This window comes from Martes martes (assembly GCF_963455335.1).
Source record: "Martes martes genome assembly, chromosome: 8".
Classification (NCBI taxonomy): Eukaryota; Metazoa; Chordata; class Mammalia; order Carnivora; family Mustelidae; genus Martes; species Martes martes.
Window position 1 is genome coordinate 51,453,675 of NC_137895.1, and position 20,422 is coordinate 51,474,096.

The following is a 20,422-nucleotide window of genomic DNA, read 5'->3' on the forward strand; positions in this document are numbered from 1 at the left end:
GGAATATCATTGGGTCTGCCAGAGTATATGGTCCAAGCAAGAGGGATACTTGTGTCACAGATGGAACCTGGCACCTGGGCGGACTTCAAGATGTGGACCCTGTAGTTGTACAGAGCCTCACTCTCAGAAGGTCCCCACGCTTGGCTTATGCTTTGTGGTGACCAACTTGAAATTATTAACAATTTTATCTTTGAACTTGTGTTTTGAAAATAAAGTCCAATGGGACATGTGCATGAGCAGAGGAGATAAACCAGGACAAGGAGTACAGTAAGCAGGAGTCATGCTCGAAGTACTTGTCACATGCTCATGCCTCAGGGAAGTCAGGGAGTCTCAGGGCCCCACCGTGGCCAGGAAAAGACCAAAGCCCAGACTGGTGGCAGCAACAGCAGAAAGAACACTGGAGAAGCAGCAGTGGTGGCAACAGCAATAGGAAGAGAAAGGGGCTCTAAACAAGGCCAGTGCTGGGACCTGTTGTGGGGGGGTCCCCATCTGCTCCCCAAATCCCAGCTTTGTGATATTTGCACAAACCTTTGAAAGCTACAGTGGGAACTGCGGGCTTTCAGGCAGTACTCTTTGTCAGTAAATTATTACAAAATAAAAGCACACACGTGAACACCGAAATAAAGCAAATCAGAGAATTATTTGAATTATTAGAATTTAGAGTTTAGAATTCTCCAAAGAGTTTAGAAAAGTTCTGCAAATGGCAGATCAAATATCCACAAGCTTATAAATAGAAAATAACACCATTTTCATGTGAAACTCCAGACGAACCAATTATTAATGATGAAAACAACTAAATTAATTTTTCCTTGTAACTGAAGATGCAGTGATAGAATGAATAGACAGGCACCTTCAATTACTATATTAAAGTTTGAAGCTACTTGAGGTTTCTTGCGCACCCTCCACAAGCTACAGGAAATACCAAAGGAAACATCACAATGTAACTATTATACCAGTGATAATGTTACAATTGTAAAATTACAGTAACTTATGATTTACATTTAAAATTGAATTCATATCTAAATAAAACTGATCCATAGGAAGATTTACATGTATTTATTTTATTTTTTTGAAGATTTTACTTATCTATTTGAGAGAGAGCGAGAGAGATCACAGAGGGAGAAGGAGAAGAAGACTCACTGCTGAGCAGGGAGCCCAAGGCAGGGCTCAATCCCAGGACCCTGAGATCATGACCTGGGCTGAGATCAAGAGCCGGATGCTTAACAGACTGAGCCACTCAAGCACCCCAAGATTTACAAATGTTTAGAAAAATTATTCCACAAGAATGATCAGTTCCACAAATCCTAAAATTTCTATTTGGAAATAATCTATCAAAAATTTACCCCTTTTGGGGGTACCGGGGTAGCTCAGTTATTAGGTGTCTGCCTTCAGCTCAGTTTGTGATTCTGGGGTTCTGGGATAGAGCCCCACATTGGGCTCCCTGCTCAGCAGGAAGCCTGCTTCTCCCTCTCCCACTCTTGTGTTCCCTCTTGTGCTGTCTCTCTATGTTAAATAAATCTTTTTTTAATAAATCTTTTTTTTTAAATTCCACTTAATTAACATATTGTGTAATATTAGTTTCAAAATAAAATCTTTTTAAAAAATTTATCCTTTTGTTATACAGCCTATAAAATACTACCTCCAGTAACAGTTACATCAGAAGAAAGATCCTCCTTAAAATTAAAAATGATTAATAAACTTGGATCCTCCACTGTGGGGAGAAGATGTCATCGAAGGCCTGGAGCCCCCTTCTCCCCTCCCAGAAGTCATCTGAATGACTTCAAGGACACAGTATGGGCGTGTAGGCTGTTTTTTAAATGACCAAAGTAGTTCAAAAGTTGGCAACCTTCTTACAAGCTTGAGGTAAAGGTGATTGGGACTTTAAGAAAAGGATCCTGTTGGGGCTGCTGGAAGCCTGGGGTATCTCATCTTACCTTTCTTGGGTAAGTTGGGTTTCCACGGTGTCTCAGAGGAGCACTGGTCTCTGAATGTTAGTGCATCCCACAAGGCAGATTAAATTCCAGACCCCTCAAATGTGAGTGCTGCTGGTGGTCATTACCAAGATCAGAAACCAGGTATCCCATTCTTTTTTTTTTTTTTTAAAGATTTTACCAGGTATCCCATTCTTGACGGAGTACAAGTGTTGGGCAGTCTCACTGTAATGGACAGTCTATGCCCAAGCCCTCGGGGAGAGAGCCAGCCGCTTGCCAGCACTCGATGGAGAGTGGCCTCCTGGCTACCTTTCTGGCCTCTCTCCACAAGCCTGTGGAAGGGCTTCAGGCCCTGGGCCCTGGGCCCCTGGCCGAGGCCCCTGACCCAGAGTACCCAGAGTACCTGAGCTCACCTGCCTCCTCTTATGGGACTCAGGATGGGAGAGTGTAACTATGCCCATTTCAGACTTTCCTCTTCACCATCTTTACCCTGAGAATAAACACCTGAGGACAAAGCATAAGAAAAAATATATGTATCATTACTATTAATTATATCAAATGAAGCTGCCAAAAGTATATATCTTGATGGCCTAAGAAATGAATCTGCAGGAAAGCCAGCCAGAAAAAAAACATATTAGCAGTCAAGATATCACATTAATAAAGTATCAATGTTAATTGGATATATAATTACCAAAAATGTTAATTGTAGTTTGCAAGACTATGGCGCTACTCATGTATCACTATATTCCCCACTGCATTTTGTTAGTAATACAATATTTTTAAAAGGATTTATACTTTAGCACCTTTCGTGGTACTTTTCCCCCACATTTTTATTTCACACTAGGCCCCACAGATTACAAAGCTGGCCCCGTCTGCTCTAGCATGCTTTCCTGCTCCAGGCCCCACTCAAAGCTGGCAGTCTTCCTAAGTCTAGTAAGTAACATACAGAATCCAAAGGTTTAACGAGCACTGTGCTTCCTTCTTTGTAGTAAGAAAAGCAAGATGCAGCAATTTGTTTTTACTCTGGAGGCTCATTGTGGCATACCCCGTGGGCCCCTGCCATCCTTCACTGAAGTGCAAGTCCCTGAATTTTCTTAGGGCCTATATCCCACTCTCCAGAGCACATGTCATATCAAAGATTGCAGTAGGTTAGCTGCCCCTCGTTCATCCTGCCTGATCAATATGTCATCAATGCAATGAATGGATGGATATGCTATTTGGCAGGATGCCCAGACAGTCTAAATCTGTTTAGACTATGACATATACATACATAAGAGATGTTTTTAAATCCCTGACCTGTGAATTCCTTTATCTGTGTCATTTATTATGTTTCCATTGACTGATTTTTCCCTGGCTACCGATCACATTTTCCTATTTGATTTCCTGTGTAATCCTGTGAATTTCATATTGTTGAGCATCCAGATTTTGTAGTGTGGGTCCTTGTTCTCACCAGCAAGTTAAAGTTCTTGCAGATCAGCTTGATATTTTGAGACTTATATTTAAACTTTGTCATTGTAGGGGCGCCTAGGTGGTTCAATCACTTGTGTCTGACTCTTCTTGTTTGTTTTTTTTTTAAGATTTTATTCATTTATTTGACAGACAGAGATCACAAGTAGGCAGAGAAGCAGGCAGAGAGAGAGAGAGGGAGAGGAGAAAGCAGCCTCCCCGCCGAGCAGAGAGCCCGATGCGGGGCTCGATCCCAAGACCCTGAGACCACGACCCGAGCAGAAGGCAGAGGCTTCAACCCACTGAGCCACCCAGGCACCCCGGTTGAGTCTGACTCTTAATTTTGGTTCAGATCAAGCCCCTCATCAGGCTCTGTGCTCAGTGGGGGGTCTGCTTGAGATTTTCTCTCTTCCCTTCTGTCCCCCACCCCACACTCTCTCTCTCAGATAATAAATAAATAAATCTTTAAAAAATAAATAAATAAACTTTGTCATTACAGGTACACAATACTTTTCACTCATGATAATTTAGCCCTACTACTAAGGTATGACCTTCTTGGATTCTCTATTAAATATCCCTGATGATCAAAGAAGACTCTCTTCTGGCTGGTTGGATCTCAAATATATCCTCTGAGAATTCTTACATTTCCGTGGTTATTCATTGCTTTACATTATGTATGATGGCTTCACCCTACACATGGACATCTTAGTGTTCCACCCAATCTCAAAAGGATTATCTGCAGATTTATGGAGCTTTTCCTCCTCTTTGGAACTTTGCCTCACCACCGCCAGCTACCTCAGCCTCCCCCAGATTTAATCTCTCTCCCCTAAACTCATCTTTGTTCTGCATAGGATCCTCTTCCTGGCTCCCTGGTTCAGAATGTGCCCACAGGCTAAAAGTGGGGGAAATTCTTTCCTTTTTACACATGGATCATAGTCCTACAGTGACTGTTGTCCATTGTGTGAAGCATATTTTGGCCTGTTTTCTGGTTGTTTCTAACAAAAAGGTTAGTTTGGCCCTATTACTCCATCATGGCCAAAGATGGAGGTCAAGGTTATCAAATATTTAAGTTAAAGATATTTTTACTTCAAAGTTCATGATAAGAAGCAGTGTTGTACCAATAATGGAAATTTCATGGGAATTTTTCAACTAATAGCTGGGTTTAATCCACTTTTGCTTAAGGTGTAGGAAAAAAATCATAAAATTTTTAAAAGTGACTTATTTCATAAAAACAATTCATGAAAAATTAATGATGGGAAAAATTTTTTTTTTAGTTTTTTAAAAGGCTTTACTTTTAAGCAATCTGTACACCCAATATGGGGCTCAAATTCACAACCCTGAGACCATGAGATGCATGCTCTAGCGACTAAGCCAGCCAGACATCCTGATAGGAAAATGTTCTGGGTTTTTGTTTTTTGGGTTTTTTTAATCTATTTTTTTTTACATTCTTTTTTAAGATCTTATGTATTCATCTGAGAGAGAGTGTGAAAGCACAAGCTGGGGGATGGGGCAGAGGGAGAGGGACAAGCACACTCCCCAGTGAGTGTGGAGCCCAACTCAGAGCTCCATCCCAGGACCCTGAGACCATAACCTGAGCTGAAGTCTGATGCTTAACCAACTGAGCCACCCAGGAACCCCTCATGGAAAAATGTTTTCAAAAGTGGTAAATCAAATATATAACCAGACACCAAATAATAACACTACACATTCTATTCTGGATGTGACAAACTGATCAGTTGTTGATTACTGTGCACTACTCCTCTAACAGGAACCTCTATAGCAATTTTTAACTTTTTTACCAGACTTTTTTCAACAAGGTGAAAAAATATTTGAGCTATTTTAATCTGCTGTTGAACAACATTTACAGTCATATGTCAGCACAACAGAGCAAAGGGGTACATGCTCTTTTTTTTTTTTTTAAAGATTTTATTTATTTATTTGATAGGCAGAGATCACAAGTAGGCAGAGACGCAGGCAGAGAAAGAGGAGGAGGCAGACTCCCCGGAGAGCAGAGAGCCGAATGCGGGGCTCGATCCCAGGACCCTGGGATCACGACCCGAGCGAAAGGCAGAGGCTCAACCCACTGAGCCACCCAGGTGCCCCCATGCTCTTTAAAAACAACTTTGCAGGGGCACCTGGGTGGTTCAATCAGTTAAGCATTTGACTCTTGGTTTTGGCTCAGGTCATGATCTCAGGGTTGTGAGAGCAAGCCGGGTGCTGGGCTCCACACTCAGCAGGGAGTCTACCTGAAGATTCTCTCCTTCTGCTCCTCCTCCCCACTCTGCCAAATAAATAAAATCTTTTTTAAAAAACACAAACTTATTTAACAGTTGATAAAACCCCAACATAACATTTTAACTGTCATTTAGAAAGACACTTTGGAACATTCCAACTGATAAATTTTAGAATCCTGATGTGGACATATATGGCAGGCACCTTCTTACGTTGTCTTCAAATTTATTTTATTAAAGCATTGAGATAGGGGCGCCTCAGTGGCTCAATGGGTTAAGCCTCTGCCTTTGGCTCAGGTCATGATCTCAGGGTCCTGGGATTGAGGCCTGCATCAGGCTCTCTGCTCAGCAGGGAGTCTGCTTCCCCCTCTCTCTCCTTCTGCTTGCCTCTCTGCCTACTTGTGATCTCTCTCTGCGTCAAACAAATAAATAAAATCTTAAAAAAGAAAAAGCATCGAGATAAAATTGAGGTAAAAAATTCATGAATATGAAATCAAAGTGATAAAGGTGAGAAAATCAAAAGAAATTGTCCTGACATTGAAAAGTAAATAGTAATCACTTTTTTCAGATCATAATGAAAACAGTCATTGTAGAAGAGATAAATTGAAAATGAAGGTAATAAATAGGCTCTTGAATTGTTTGATAATCAATTTGTGAAGAAAGTGAATCATATAAACTCATTAAAAATATTAAATTTCTTTCTGATTTGACCTCAAGTTGACATCAGTGCAAAGGATATAAACTCATAATACATGATTACAGTAAGAGTGTGTGTGTGTGTGTGTGTGTGTGTGTGTGTATAACCAATAATGAACTGAGGATGAAAAACAATTTCTTAACTATCAGTAATAAAAAAATGAATTGATCAACTATGCTAGAGAAAAGACTAAATGATCTCTATTCTCTCTATAGAATATATTACAAACCCACTTTCATATGAAGAGACGATTGAAGTGTACATAGCCATATAAAGTGTCGGCGGGGCGGTGGGAGGAGCAGGGAGAAGTGTGTCTGTAGTTCATTAATAAAAAATACTATATTTAAAAATTTTGCATTTCTAATTTGTAATATTTTTCAACTTTTAAAAATCTGTAATATGGTTATTTCTTTTCTTACTCTAAATAAATATTCACTTTTGCACCTAATTTTGCATTTATATTGTCACTCTTTTTCTTAAGGAGCCACCCTTGCCAAATTGCATACATATAAGCTTCACACCCCACAAAATCTGGATTTGTTCTCTTATCATCCGTTATTGTCCTCTTCTAATCTGTACACCATACCATAGCATAAAGGACCTTATACAAATTCATGTATGATTTTTTCTCCCCTACTCTTAAAGTGATTTCCCATTAGCCTTATGACGAAGACCAAAATCCTTAACATATAATATGGGCCCTGTCTGCCTCTCTATCTCCTCTCTCTCTGCTCCAGCTACACTGGCATCTTTTAGTTCTTTGCACTACCTCAACATCTTCGCACATGCTGTACCCTGTGCCTAGGAGACATTCTACCACCCCACTATCCCATTAACAAATTATCTCCTATTTAAACTCCTCACTGCCACTGAAAATTTATTTCCTCAGCGAATCTTTAAGTTGTCCCATGCCTGGGTGGCACAGGTCATGATCTCAGGGTCCTAGGATAGAGCCCTGCATTGGGCTCTCTGCTCAGCAGGGAGCCTGCTTCCCCCTCTCTTTCTGCCTGCCTCTCTGCCTACTTATGATCTCTCTCTCTGTCAGATAGTCTTTTTAAAAAAATTAGGTCGGCCCCCACCTCCTTAAAATGTCCATTTCTCTCTTTACTTTTCCTTCATAGCATGTCCCCTTATTTGTAATTATACACTTCTGTGATTATTAGATTGTATATCTCTCTGCAACTAGACTGCAAGTACCATGAAAAAGGAACAGTGTCTCCTCAACATTAGTATAGCATCTGGAATAAAGCTGGCTCTTAATCATACAATCTCTGCCATCAGATAGTTCATAAAGTAGCCTTGAACCAAGACCAGTGATACATCTTACAATTTGGGGCATCAATGCAGGTTCTTCTTTGTGCCAGAAGTCTCCTGGAAGTCTTGGTTTCCTAGGGATTATTACACCAGCTTGCAAAATGAGCATAGTTTGAGGCTGTAACCCAGTATCTTGACCATCTGACCAGATTCCCAGAATAATTTTTCTTACAGTGGACCTTTACTTCATTTTGTAAAGGTTCTCTTGCCTTCTGTAAACCTATTTTTTTTCCAAAAAGTTAACACTTCCTTTTGCATAAGACTTACAGTTGTATATAGGACACTTCAAAGTACTCCCACAATTATTTTTAACTCATTATAGTGCTTTCATGAGTTTTAAAACACTTTTCATGCCAGATGGTCTCGCTTAGAGAAAATACACTTTGTTAGGAGCCAGGAGGTATAGGCTGTTGCTCTAAGTTGGGAATAAAGCTTGACCCTTCACCTTGCCAGGGATAATTCTGTTTTCATAGACTTTAGCAGACGGTTGAGGTAGAGCTGTACCTGTATTTCTGTATCACAGAAATATTTGGAGCCTTAGTACATGGAATTTCCCCCCCTAAAGATTACTTAATGTGGTTGGGTAACCATGTTTCAGGGGGTTTGTTTTGTTCAATGTGCATATCCTCCAACATCTTCTAAGAGGGCTTTCGAAAATTCGCCAAGTAGTATTAGGCTGCCAGGATATCCCTAAATCGTTTGTTTGAAAACACGTTATCAGCTGAGGCTTGGAGTCAAGAAAGCTGAGCCGGAATCCAGCTTCGAGTGTAACAGGTGAGTTGTAGAGAAAATGAGAAATGATTAAACATAAGGGCTCTCATAAGTGGCTGTTGACTCGAGAATAAAATACGACAGAGACCAGACTTCGCCCACCAGCTGATCTTACTATCGGGTAAGCACTCTCCTCCCTTCTCTTAACCGCTTACTCTGAGCTGATTCCCTCGTTCATTTCATCTTCTCTTCTCTCCATTTTAACCCTCGCACCAAGCGTTCACATACACATCGCTGGAGAATCCAACTCGAGCCTGAGACTAAAGCAAGTGCAAAAGCCCCAAACCCACCGGTCCTTCGCCCCTTGAGCCCACTTCCGGTTTCCGGCCCACGGATCCGCCCTGCCCCTCTTTCCGTTCGCAGTCCCGCCCCGTCGGTCCTCACGTGACCGCAAGGCGTGCTCCGCCCCCTGTTCCCGGTTCACGTGATCGCGCTAGGGGAGAAAACGCCTGACCCCAGCCCCTCGGCCTTTCCCGGCAACGCTTTTCCCCCTGCCGTTCGTTGGCCTTTTGGTCTTCAGACACTTGCGCGTCCCTCCGCTCGGTCCCGGGGCCACCCCCGGAACCCTGTCTGCCATGTGGCTCCTGCCTCTGGCCCCAAGTGGGCCGCGGCGGAACAGCCCCCGTCACCTGCCATCCTGCAGCCCAGCGCTGCTGCTGCTGCTGCTGCTGCTGGGCAGCTGCCTGGGGGTCTCTGGGGTGGCGACGGGCTCTCGGAGGCCCAATGTGGTGCTGCTCCTCACCGACGACCAGGACGAAGTGCTCGGCGGCATGGTAACTCTTCTATTTCTGCCCCGCCCCTCGGTCTCCCCGGCTGACCCCCAGGTTTCTTGTCCCCTTTCCCCATCCCCACCCCCCAGTTCCCTCAGCTGGGTGCCTTGACCGTGGATAGTTTTGCTTTTGCCACGCCTGACCCCCATACGCAAGTTTGAGGGGCCGCAGGACTGTGTTTCCTTTCTCTCCCGCGTCTCTTTTGAGTAGGCACACATGCACGCACCACACAGAGGTTCGAGCCTGGACCTTAGTGCTGCGGAGTTCGCGTTTATAGCTCAAAATAAACAGGTGGACGCCAGTTAGAGATGGGCTGAACCGAGGAGGAGCAGGTGCTGGCTAAGAGCACGCAAGCCTTGTTTTTCTTTTGGCTTAGAGGATCTGAGGACAAGTCCAGCTCTCTCTTTAAAGGACCTAGGCCACCTCTGTGTTTGTCTCCAGGTCCAATGTTTGTGCCCGATATTTAATAAGTGCTGAAATGAACTAATCTGGTAGATAGGTTGTCGAACTCTTCAGGCTGCGCTTTGGCTCACAAGAATCGAGAGAATTCAATTAGCTTAATTGAACACCTGGCTGATACATTCGCTACTATTATCCGTGTTCCATTTTAAATGTGTTTTGTCATGAGACTTCGTTCTTCCCCAGAGTGAATTTTGCTTCTTTATCTTAGAGTTCTGGAATTTATGACCTTCAGGAGCATTACCCAACCCCCTACTCATGGAGGCCCCAGAAAGTGGCTTTCCCAAGGCACTTATGTAGTTGAAACAGGTCAAAATTCTGATGAGTGCTCTGATCCTGGTTATGGCATTTCTCTTATCTTTAAGAAAATATATATGTCCTTTATTTCTTCGTTTCAGTTCTCTTTTTGTTTTCAGCTAAGTGCTGAGACTATGAAAACACTTCACGCAAGAGGTTCCTAACTTACACTGGGAACACCCTACCTCAGTGTCCTTCAAACTGCCGATTTCAACCCATAAGTGAGTTGTGAAATCAGTTTAGTGAGTGGCTACCAGATTTTTACTTTTCTGTGAAATAAAGTAGAATAGAAAATGTTGGTGTGATACATGTGGGTATATATGATAAAGGTATGCATATCCACATATATCTTTCTGGATTATGAATGAAATGTATTTCTTACTCAGGACTGTGTTCACAGTGCTGAGAAACTTTTCTAGTTTATGTTTAAGGTGCTTGCATTTACACTTTGTGCCACATATGCCTCATTGCCTTTTAGTTTCTACTCCACCACATTGACATTGAGGAGTCTCGGCTTAATTGCCCTCCTGGAATTTACTTTGTTTTTTCCATTCCCACCACTCCACTGACCCTCCTCACAAAATTCCTTTAAAAAAACTTTGTGTGTGTGCGTCCTTGAAAAGTGCTTTGTCTAGAAAAGGCAAGCCATCCCTATCAAGAATTAATAATAGCTTGGTGACTAAAACAATTAAAAGGTCAAGCTTTTACATCTCTGGTGAAAACAAAAATTTATCACTGAAATATAAGGTGTTCAGAATTGAGTTTCGTAATTTTTACAGAACACAGATGTGGTCTGTATAGCTTTGAGGTATCTTCTCCTTAACATGTTATATTTGCTTCTTTAAACCAGTATCAGATTCTTCTTTATAGGTATTTATACTAAAGAGCCAAAATTGAGTGGGGAACAAGTCAAATTTAATGCTCTCAACTCTCTGGGGTATTCTGGCTTCTCTTGTATCCTTTTCCAGGGTCTTCTACCACTAGTTGTCAAGCAGGACTTGAAGGGAAATCACTAAGACAGTAACAGCATTTGAAAACCTACTTGGAGCAGTAAGAGTGTGAAGTATTTTATACTTGTGTTTCAGTCATAAAAATCCTCTGCTGTACATATTGTCCTTCCCTTAAATAAGAGGAAACTAATACTTAGAGGGTGTTAAGTAACTTGGGCGAAGTTCATGTAGCTGGTAAGGAGCAAAGCCTGGTGTCTTATGATCTTGAAGCCCCATTTTTCTCATATTCTAGAATACTGACTTAACAAGTGTCATTCCACATACCCACATCTGCTACTCACTTGTACTTTAGATCAGAGATTCTTAAGATGATACTTAGGAACACCAGGGGGATCATGGAAGTCCTTAATTTATATGTAATACTCTGTATTTTATCTTCAATTTTGTGGAGAATGAGGTCTCTGGCTCAAAAAGGATTATGAATTGCTGCCATCGTTGGCAAAATAAAGCGTCGTCCAATCCACCAGACCAGCTCAGGTAGAAGGATTTTAGTGCTTCATGTAGTGTTTCATGTAGAATCTTTCAGTCATCTTTGAAATCGTCTTTTATGATCATCTTGAACATTTCCATGTATTTGTTGCAGGTATCATCTGTGGGACTCTGGTTTTTTGCTTAGGAAATAGTTCCTATTTTTTTATTTTACTTGAATGTTATGGTGGGATGGCTACACTGTTCTTCACTGGTCACTCTTTCTAAAATCATTCACCCTGGAAAAAGTGACATTTGGTCACAATTTCAAGGAAGTGAGGGAAGGAGCCATGATGAAATGTAGGGGACGAACACATCATGTCTTTGCTGAAAACAAAGATTATTAGAAATGTTAAAATTTCATTTCAGAGCAGCTGTACATGGAGCCAAAAAAGTAAATGACTCCTTGGGATTTTTATGGAAGGGATTTGCTTTGGACGAGTAAAGTATCGCACTTACCCATATCCAGGTATCAGATTGACTGCTCCTTAAGCAGTGTTGTACAATCTTGACCTGACCAACCTTGTAACTCTCTTTGCTGATATCTTAAGGATCCCTTTTAGCATTCAGATTAGAATAGACATAGACATTTTCAGTACAGTGTGGTTCTTGTTTAGTATTTGTTTGATTTAGCAGACATTATGGTTATCCCAGTAATGGTGTTAGCAGCATAAAAATTACAGTCATTAATACAAATTTCTTATTGACACTAAAATCTCTGTGCATCATCTGCTGGCTCCTGCCTAACACTTTGACCTTGTCTTAACCCACAGTCCCCTTTACTTGCTGTGCTACTTCCGCCACATGTGCCTTCCTTCTTTTCCTCACATGTGCATCTTCTCTGGCAGCCCTTGTCTTTGCTATTCACTCAGCCTGGAAGCACCTTTTCCTGGATCTTAGCATGGCTGGCCTCCTCATCATGTGACTCTGAGTACCCCAGTTACTTCCTGAAAGAGGCCTCTCCTGACCACCCAGCTAAAGTCGTTTCTCCCTCTCCTCCCACCAGTTAAAGGACATCGTCCTGGTTTATTCCGTTCATAGCACTTTTCACTGCCTGAAGTTATTGTTTACCTGTTAGTTAAGTCCCCAAGAATACAGAGGTCATGAGATCAAGGACCTTCTGTCTTTTGTTCGTCCTGGCCTCGATCAGTGCCTGACACACGTTAAGTATTTAACAAATGGGTTATAATCACATACTATAGTCTTACTATAAATCAGATATTCTGGGGCGCATGGGTGGCTCAGTCATTAAGTGTCTGCCTTCAGCTCAGGTCATGGTCCCAGGATCCTGGGATCGAGTCCCACATCGGGCTCCCTGCTCAGCAGGAATCCTGTTTCTCCCTCTCCCACTCCCCCGCTTGTGTTCCCTATCTCGCTGTGTCTCTCTCTGTCAAATAAATAAAATCTTTAAAAAAAAAATAATAATCAGATACTCTTCAGTAGTGTTGCATATTTATCCAACAGTTTGAGGATTAAGTTCCATATAATCAACTCACAATGTCCTTTTCCCCATTTATACTTTGTATTCTCATTTCCCCTCCCTCTGTTGTCATAACTCAGATTTCTTGTCAAACCAGTGTTTAATTCAGCCCAATATTCTTTACCTGAAAGTAGCACCCAGTGATGTTTTCTGGAGGATCTCAGATGGCGACATTGCTTCTGAAGGTTAACGAAGACTTATATATCTGTAGCATCTCCTTGGAAACCTATTATGGAGCTATTCATGCAGTTATGAAAGGTCTTCTTAAATAAGTTAGAATTCTCATCCTTTTGAGTTATGGGTTCTTTAGGTTTTTTACTATCTCTATAAAACAGTGGGGGAGAGTCATTTATACAGTATTATAAACAAGACCCTTGTTAACATAATCACATATTTAGGTGATCTTTAAGGAATTACTGCACAATAAGGTATACTTAAAACTATACTGAATATGGTCTCAGATCTCAAAGGTACTTCAAAATCATCATGAACTGATTTATAAAACACAACTAAAATTAGAGTCTCTTCAGTGGTCCTTTTTTGTTGTCTGGAATCTAAATAAAGATTGTTAGTGTTCCTTTTATTTGTATTTGAATGACCTTCTTCATACTTTTATCCTCACTCTAGGATTTGAGATTATTGTCTGTACTACTTGCCACCTGGTTCAAGTCCTTACCTGAGGTCATGATTGGCCTAGTGCATGGGGTTTTGAGCTTGTGACTGAAAAGGATGCATTTGGACTCCATCACTGGTGATATTTGAGTCCTTTTCTGGGCTTTGGGACCTTATCTGGCTCTCGGAACCTAAAACCTCCCTGTTTTAAAGAGTGGAAGGCTCCTTTCATCTCTTAGCCCACATCCTGCTCCTAAAGATGAATTAATGGAGATCTGCCCTATCTATCTTGTGAGAGGGCTGGTGACAAAAGAGAGCACCAAAATTTCATTACATTGAAATCAGCATTGCTAGAATAATGCTATCAGCTGTGAACTTTCCCTTCCTGCAGGCATTGTGACCCCACTGCTCTTTTGCATGGGGCATAACTGACTGTAACCAAACCTGTTTGAGTCATCTCCAGAAACAGAACTCTTTTGGCGGTTTCTTAGTGTCAAATGGAGCTGATCATTGCGAGTAAGATGCAAAAAACATGAGTTTTGGTCTGTGTGGTTTTTTTTCTATTGGAGGAAATGGTTTAACAGATGATTATTTACTTCACAGACACCACTAAAGAAAACCAAGGCTCTCATTGGAGAAATGGGGATGACTTTTTCCAGTGCTGTAAGTTTTAAAGCTAACTTAATTTTGTGAGACTTGCTGTTGATGTTCTAAGAAGAAGCATGCTCTTTTGGGGAGCCCTAGTTAAATGCCTGATCTAAAGGAAGGACTTTATTTAATGTGATTTAAATGCTTTTAATTGAAATATTACTTTTTACAATTTGAACCTTAATTGTAGGTATTTTCTAAGCCAGTTTGATTTATAGCTCAGAACTAGAGAATATTTTTTTAAAGCTTTACTGTTTGAGGTTTGAAAATGGGTTGTAAGAATCAAGTAACATTTATGCTATGTAAATTGCTTTGTGGTCAACACTTCCTGGCCACTTTACAAAGCCCTATTAACCCTGACAGTCAGCCTGAGAAAGATAATAGCAACCAAACAAAACCAGTATCTTGTGTGTGTGTGTGTATACACATATATGTGCATGTATGAGGTATAAATAGTTATGTATATATAAACATAGATGCAGGGGTGCCTGGGTGGCTCAGTGAATTAAGCATCTGACTGTTGGTCTCAGCTCAGGTCTCGATCTCAGGGTTATGAGTTCAGGCCTGGTGTGGAGCCCAAATGAGAGAAGGAAGGAGATGCAAAGAGTTGCAAGATCCATAATAAAATACTAACAAATCGAATTCAGGAACCATGCACATAACCAAGTAAGTAGTAGCCTAGCTTATCAGGAAATCCATTAAACAGCAACATAGTGTTGTGCTTAAGAGCACAGATTCTGGAGCTGGATCACCTAGTTTTGAATGCTCTCTCTGCCTCTTTTCTAACTGTTTGACATTGGGCAAGTTATTAACCTCTCTAGTTTCCCATTTGTAACTGGGTGTCCTAAAATCTGTCTCAGGGTTTTGTGATATTAAATGAATATATACATGTAAAGCAAGCACTTATATCCGCACCTGACTTGCAGTAAATACTACGTAATAGTGGTTGTTATATTGTCCACCAACAAGATCAGTAGTTGAAAGATGAAAAAAGTAATGTTCATCTTAATAGATGCTTGAAAGTCCTTTGAAATTTTAGCATCCTTTCCTGGTAATTTATTGAACTGTTAAAAGAATGCATCCTTATTATGATGAGTATTTCAAACAAGTAGCACACCTTATAGTTAAGGTGAAAGACTCAGGCCAGTGCTGTTAGAGATGAGACAAGGGCCTAATACTTGTCACTTAATGCTGTTCTGAATTGTCGTGTTTGGCATGAGTCCTGCAGAATTAACTGGAATATTGGAAAAAGACATAATTATTATTTCCACTTCTCTGTATTTTCTACCCAAAAAGTGTAGAATTGTTCGAAAACTTTTTAAATTAATCGAGTTTAGTAAAATAGAAATGAAAAAATAAAAATAATCTTCTATATAACCAGTTAGAGAAGTACTGGGGAGGAGAGAGAAGAGAGCCCATTCATATGGCAGGAAAATGCAGACTCTAGGTATAGCTGCTGGTCAGTAAAGGTTAAGACCTATGTTTATAAATAAGGTTACAGAACTTCATTCGTAATGTAATAAAACTACTTAATAAAAATACTTAATATGTAGACACACCCATCATCTTCAGCAGGAAGACCCAACGTTAGTTTATTCTAATCAAAATCCCAACAAGATTTTTTTCAGGCTGAATAAAGTGATTCTAAATTTATCTGGAATGATAAATAGGTTAGAACAATCAAGGTAATTTCTTAAAGGAGGGAGTGGCTCTCCCAGATAACAAAATGTAATATGAAGATACAGTAAACAGTGTGATATCGACCAAAAAATAGGTCAGCAGACAAAAAAGCGAAAGGATTAAAAGTCTTGCTAATGTAAAAATTACAGAAGTCAAATATCTGACAAAATTGAAAAAGCAAAAGTAAAAAACGGCAAATATTTGTAGCATGACGGAATCCTTCCTTAACTCAGATTTTATGTAACAAGAAGCTGATGCCCCAGGAAAAAAATGTACAAAAAAAATGTACAAAGCCCATGAACAAGTCATTCACGTAAACACAGTTGGTCAGTATGCATGTGGAGAATGTTCATCCTCACCAGTATTTAAAAATGCAAATCCAATTTGAAAGCCCAAAGAAATGCCAAGTATTTAATAAGGGATAATACATAATTTTGGCAAGGGTGTACTTGAATGAGCATTCCTTCCCTGCTGGTGCGAGTATAAACTAGTATTATTCTCTGTAAAGTGGCTTGGTGATGTGTACTAAGATATACACAAATAATAGGTAAAGTGGGCTAAGTTTATTGATGATAGTAGCTAATAGAAATATCAGAGTAGAAAAAATAATCTCTGTCCAGTGTATTAAGTGATACAGGAAATATATAAAGCTACAGATTATCCTGAAAATGAACCTGTGCCTCTCAGCTACATTAGATTCAAGTAGTAGTCTTTATTTTTGGTTAAGATCTAGCTCCTAGGGGTGCCTGGGTGGCCTAGTTGGTTAAGTGTCCAACTTTTGATCTCTGCTCAGGTCTTGATCTCAGGGTCCTGAGTTCAACCTTCACTTTGGGCTCCAGGCTGGGCCTGAAGCCTACTTAAAAAAAAAAAAAAAAAAAAAAAAAGACCTAGCTCCTACCATGTAAATATTTCTTTGGCAGATGAGATTGGAATAACTTATTCTGCAGAAAGAAACCAGCTGAAAAAGAAATCTGTTCTCTTGGTTTGTTTACAGTCTCCACTATGTGACTTAAAGCAGCTCTGAAGTGTGTCGTGTGTTACCAAAAAAACAAACCCAAAAAACTATTCCATGGGAAACTAGAAATTCAAAGTTAGAGTATTAAGCAGCTTTCTTTACTCTCTTTAGAAATGAGGAGAAATCCATCTTTCTTGTGTAACTGGGTTTTTGCTTCTGTTCGCTTTGTAGTATGTGCCAAGTGCTCTTTGCTGCCCGAGCAGAGCCAGTATCTTGACAGGAAAGTACCCACATAATCATCACGTTGTTAACAACACTTTGGAGGGAAACTGCAGTAGTAAGTCTTGGCAGAAGATCCAAGAACCAAATACTTTCCCAGCAATTCTCAGATCGATGTGTGGTTATCAAACCTTTTTTGCAGGGAAATACTTAAATGAGGTAGGTTGAATGATCTCATTATTCCTTTTTAAAAAAAAAAAAAAGCTTTATAAATGTAAATTAATGTAATTTATGTTTTTTTAAATTATTATCCATTTAAGTCATGTTAAAATGTTTTTGGTATAGTTTTCTCCTAATCTGCACATTAAAACAAGAATTTACTTACATGAACATATTTACATGATTTAAGTACTATAGTTCTTCCTTTAGATAGCCTCATAGCATTTTTTTTTAATTGTTCTATGACTGCTGCTGTCTGATGCATCTTCCCCTTTTTCTTCAAGGATTTTGCTTGTCATGTTCGTCTCATGGTATCTTTGTCTCCATTTCCCCTTTATCAGGAAGAGAATGAAGAATTTTTTCCTTTTACCACCTTTCCTGCGTTATAACAACTTCAGACTTACCCTTTTTGTTCCCATTTTCAAAAATGTGAAGTGATCACTGATAGAGGGAAAACACCCAGAGCCTGGGATATTCAGGCCACTACAGCATTTGGCTTAGTGGTGGATGTGCTGGCCTCTTGTGTCCCTGGATGAAGGGATACCCACTATAGCCGGCCAAGTCCAGATTTCATGGCCCCCAGGTTCACCACATTGGCCTTAGCTTTTACTCAGAGTTCAAACTTAGAGGAAATAGTTTATTTGAGAGTGTCTGGGTTCTCTCTCATAGTAAAACTTGGGATGCAGGACAAAGAAAAGATGTACATTTTCTTACATACTTTATCCATGGTTGCTAAAGATACTAATATTTAATCTGAATTTTCTGTTCGTTCTTTCCCTCCCCACAACAATTGGGAGAATTTTCAACCTTGTGAGTTGGAAGGAAGGTTAAGTCAGTTTGAAAAGAATCATGAGGGACGCCTGGGTGGCTCAGTTGGTTAAGCGGCTGCCTTCGGCTCAGGTCATGATCCCAGCGTCCTGGGATCAAGTCCTACATCGGGCTCCTTGCTCAGCAGGGAGCCTGCTTCTCCCTCTGCCTCTGCCTGTCTCTCTGTCTGCCTGTGCTCACTCTCTCTGACAAATAAATAAATAAAATCTTTAAAAAAAAAAAAAAAAGAAAAGAATCATGAGAAGTAAGTACAGATACTAGGTTATTGAGATAAGACGTGGCTCATAAAGAGAATTTATACTACTTTGCGTATCAGAGATCACTTAATGTGTATACAAAATTAGGGGCACCTGGGTGCCTCAGTCAATTAAGCGTCTACCTTCAGCTTGGGTCATGATCCCAGGGTCCTGGGATTGAGTCCTGCATTGGGCCCCCTGCTTAGGGGGAAGCCTACTTCTCCCTGTCCCTCTACCTGCCGCTCTTTCTGTTTGTGTACTTTCTGTCAAATAAATAATATCTTTTTTAAAAATTCTGTGTACAAAATTAGGAGAAATTCATTAAAATACAAAGATTTCTCATAAATTAAATTCTTTCTTAAATGGGCAATACTAAACCTTGTTGAGATAAATGGGATGAGTCTCTGGTCACTTAATTCATCTCATCAAATAAATTGAGCTCCAAAAGTAGGTTTCATCATCAGGACAAGTGAAGTTACAAGCTGAGAGCTCATAGTCGGATTATTTTGGTTGTTGTTAACCACAAGGTCGGTTGGAGTGTTCAGTCTTTGCCTTCAGTAACTCCGGAAATGAACTTCGAGGCCTAAGCTATATGGACTTTTTCTAGAAAGGGCCAGAGGTAAATATTTTGAGCTTTTCTTTTGTGATGACAGTACTCCCCCCACCCACCATCTTATCCACGGGGATGCTTCCCCAGACCCCCAGTAGATGCCTGAAACCACGGATAGTAGTGAAGTCTATATATACTGTTTTTATCTATGTATATGTACCCGTGATAAAGTTTAACTTAGAAATTAGGCACAGTAAGAGATTAACAACAACTAATAACAATATAGAACAATTGCAACCATAGAATGCAATAAAAATATGTGAGTCTTGTGTCTCTCGAAGTGTCTTATTGCACTGTACTCACCCTTCTGTGATGATGTGAGATGATAAAATACCTACGTGATAAGAAGAGCGGTGAATGACAGGCATTGTGACTTTCTGGCAGAAGGCTCATTTGCTGTTGGACTTCGGTTGACCACTGGTTAACTGAAACCATGGGAAATGAAACTGCAAATAAGGGGGACTCCTGTATTTGACTCTGCCGTTGTAGCATGAAAGCAGATAGACATACGCAAACCAAAATGAGTGCACCTGCATTCCAAAAAAACTTCACTGAAATTTCAGTTCCCTGTAACTGTCACGTGTCACAAAATACTCCTCTATTGATTGCTGTTTGTATTTTTTAATGGAAAAAAATTCTTAGCTTACTGATCATATAAAACAGTTGGCTGGCTAGATTTGGCCTACGGCCATAGTTTACAAACTCCTCCTTCAGTAGTTCCTAGGTTTTAGTGTTCTTTACTTTTTGACTGGGTTCGTGTGTTTGGGAAAATTGAACATTTGGTTTTAGGCACTGATCTGAAAGGATTCTAAAAGCTTCCTCTTTTTTATTGATCTGGTCATAGCTAGGCTTTTCTGATGTCCTGCTTGTCTTGCTTTTCAGTATGGAGCCCCAGATGCAGGTGGACTAGAACACGTCCCCCTCGGCTGGAGTTATTGGTACGCCTTGGTGAGTGATTATTGAAGCCGGTGACAGTTACACACACAGCCCTACAGATGTAGAATATGTTGACTCTCTCATTTAGCTCTGATTTTGACATAAGTTGCTCTGCATTTATGATTAGCTATTTTCTCCTCTTAAAGTCTGTTGATTTGTGAGTCACTCCTCTGGGAGATGTTTTTCCTGCATCACACCAGGTTTAGTTACATATTTTGCTGTTCTATCTGATCTACTTGTGGCTTTATAAACTACGACAGATTATTGAAACTGTGCTAATAGTTAATAAAACTCTAGTCAAAAAATCCAGTTCAGTACTAAATGAGTAATTACCTTTTTTTAAAAAGCCTTTTTTTTTTTCTTTAAAGATTTATTTGACTGGGGCTGGGGAAGTGGGGGGCAGAAGGAGAGAGAGTCTCAGCCTGATGCAGAACTCAGTCTCACAACCCTGAGATCACAACCTGAGCTGAAACTGAGTGTCTGACGGTTAACCAACCATGCTACCCAGCGAACCAAAATGTCTTATCCCTATTACAACAGAGTATAGCCCAGCACAATTTCTGACTTTCTAGTGTGCTGACTGCTTAACAAATTTTACTTTCCTG

The 20,422-nt window shown here is 40.4% G+C and overlaps 1 protein-coding gene across 1 annotated transcript in view; it reads left to right on the forward strand.

Annotated features, from left to right (window-relative positions):
• The first annotated feature begins 8,801 nt into the window (after nt 1–8,801).
• The window catches only part of GNS (glucosamine (N-acetyl)-6-sulfatase), a 56,663-nt gene continuing 45,042 nt past the window's right edge, over nt 8,802–20,422 (forward strand). The window contains exons 1-4 of the mRNA XM_080811290.1: nt 8,802–9,163; nt 14,090–14,149; nt 17,001–17,207; nt 19,764–19,829. Coding sequence (XP_080667416.1) covers nt 8,966–9,163; nt 14,090–14,149; nt 17,001–17,207; nt 19,764–19,829 — 531 coding nt within the window. The 5' untranslated portion in view covers nt 8,802–8,965. The remainder of the gene's footprint in view (nt 9,164–14,089; nt 14,150–17,000; nt 17,208–19,763; nt 19,830–20,422) is intronic.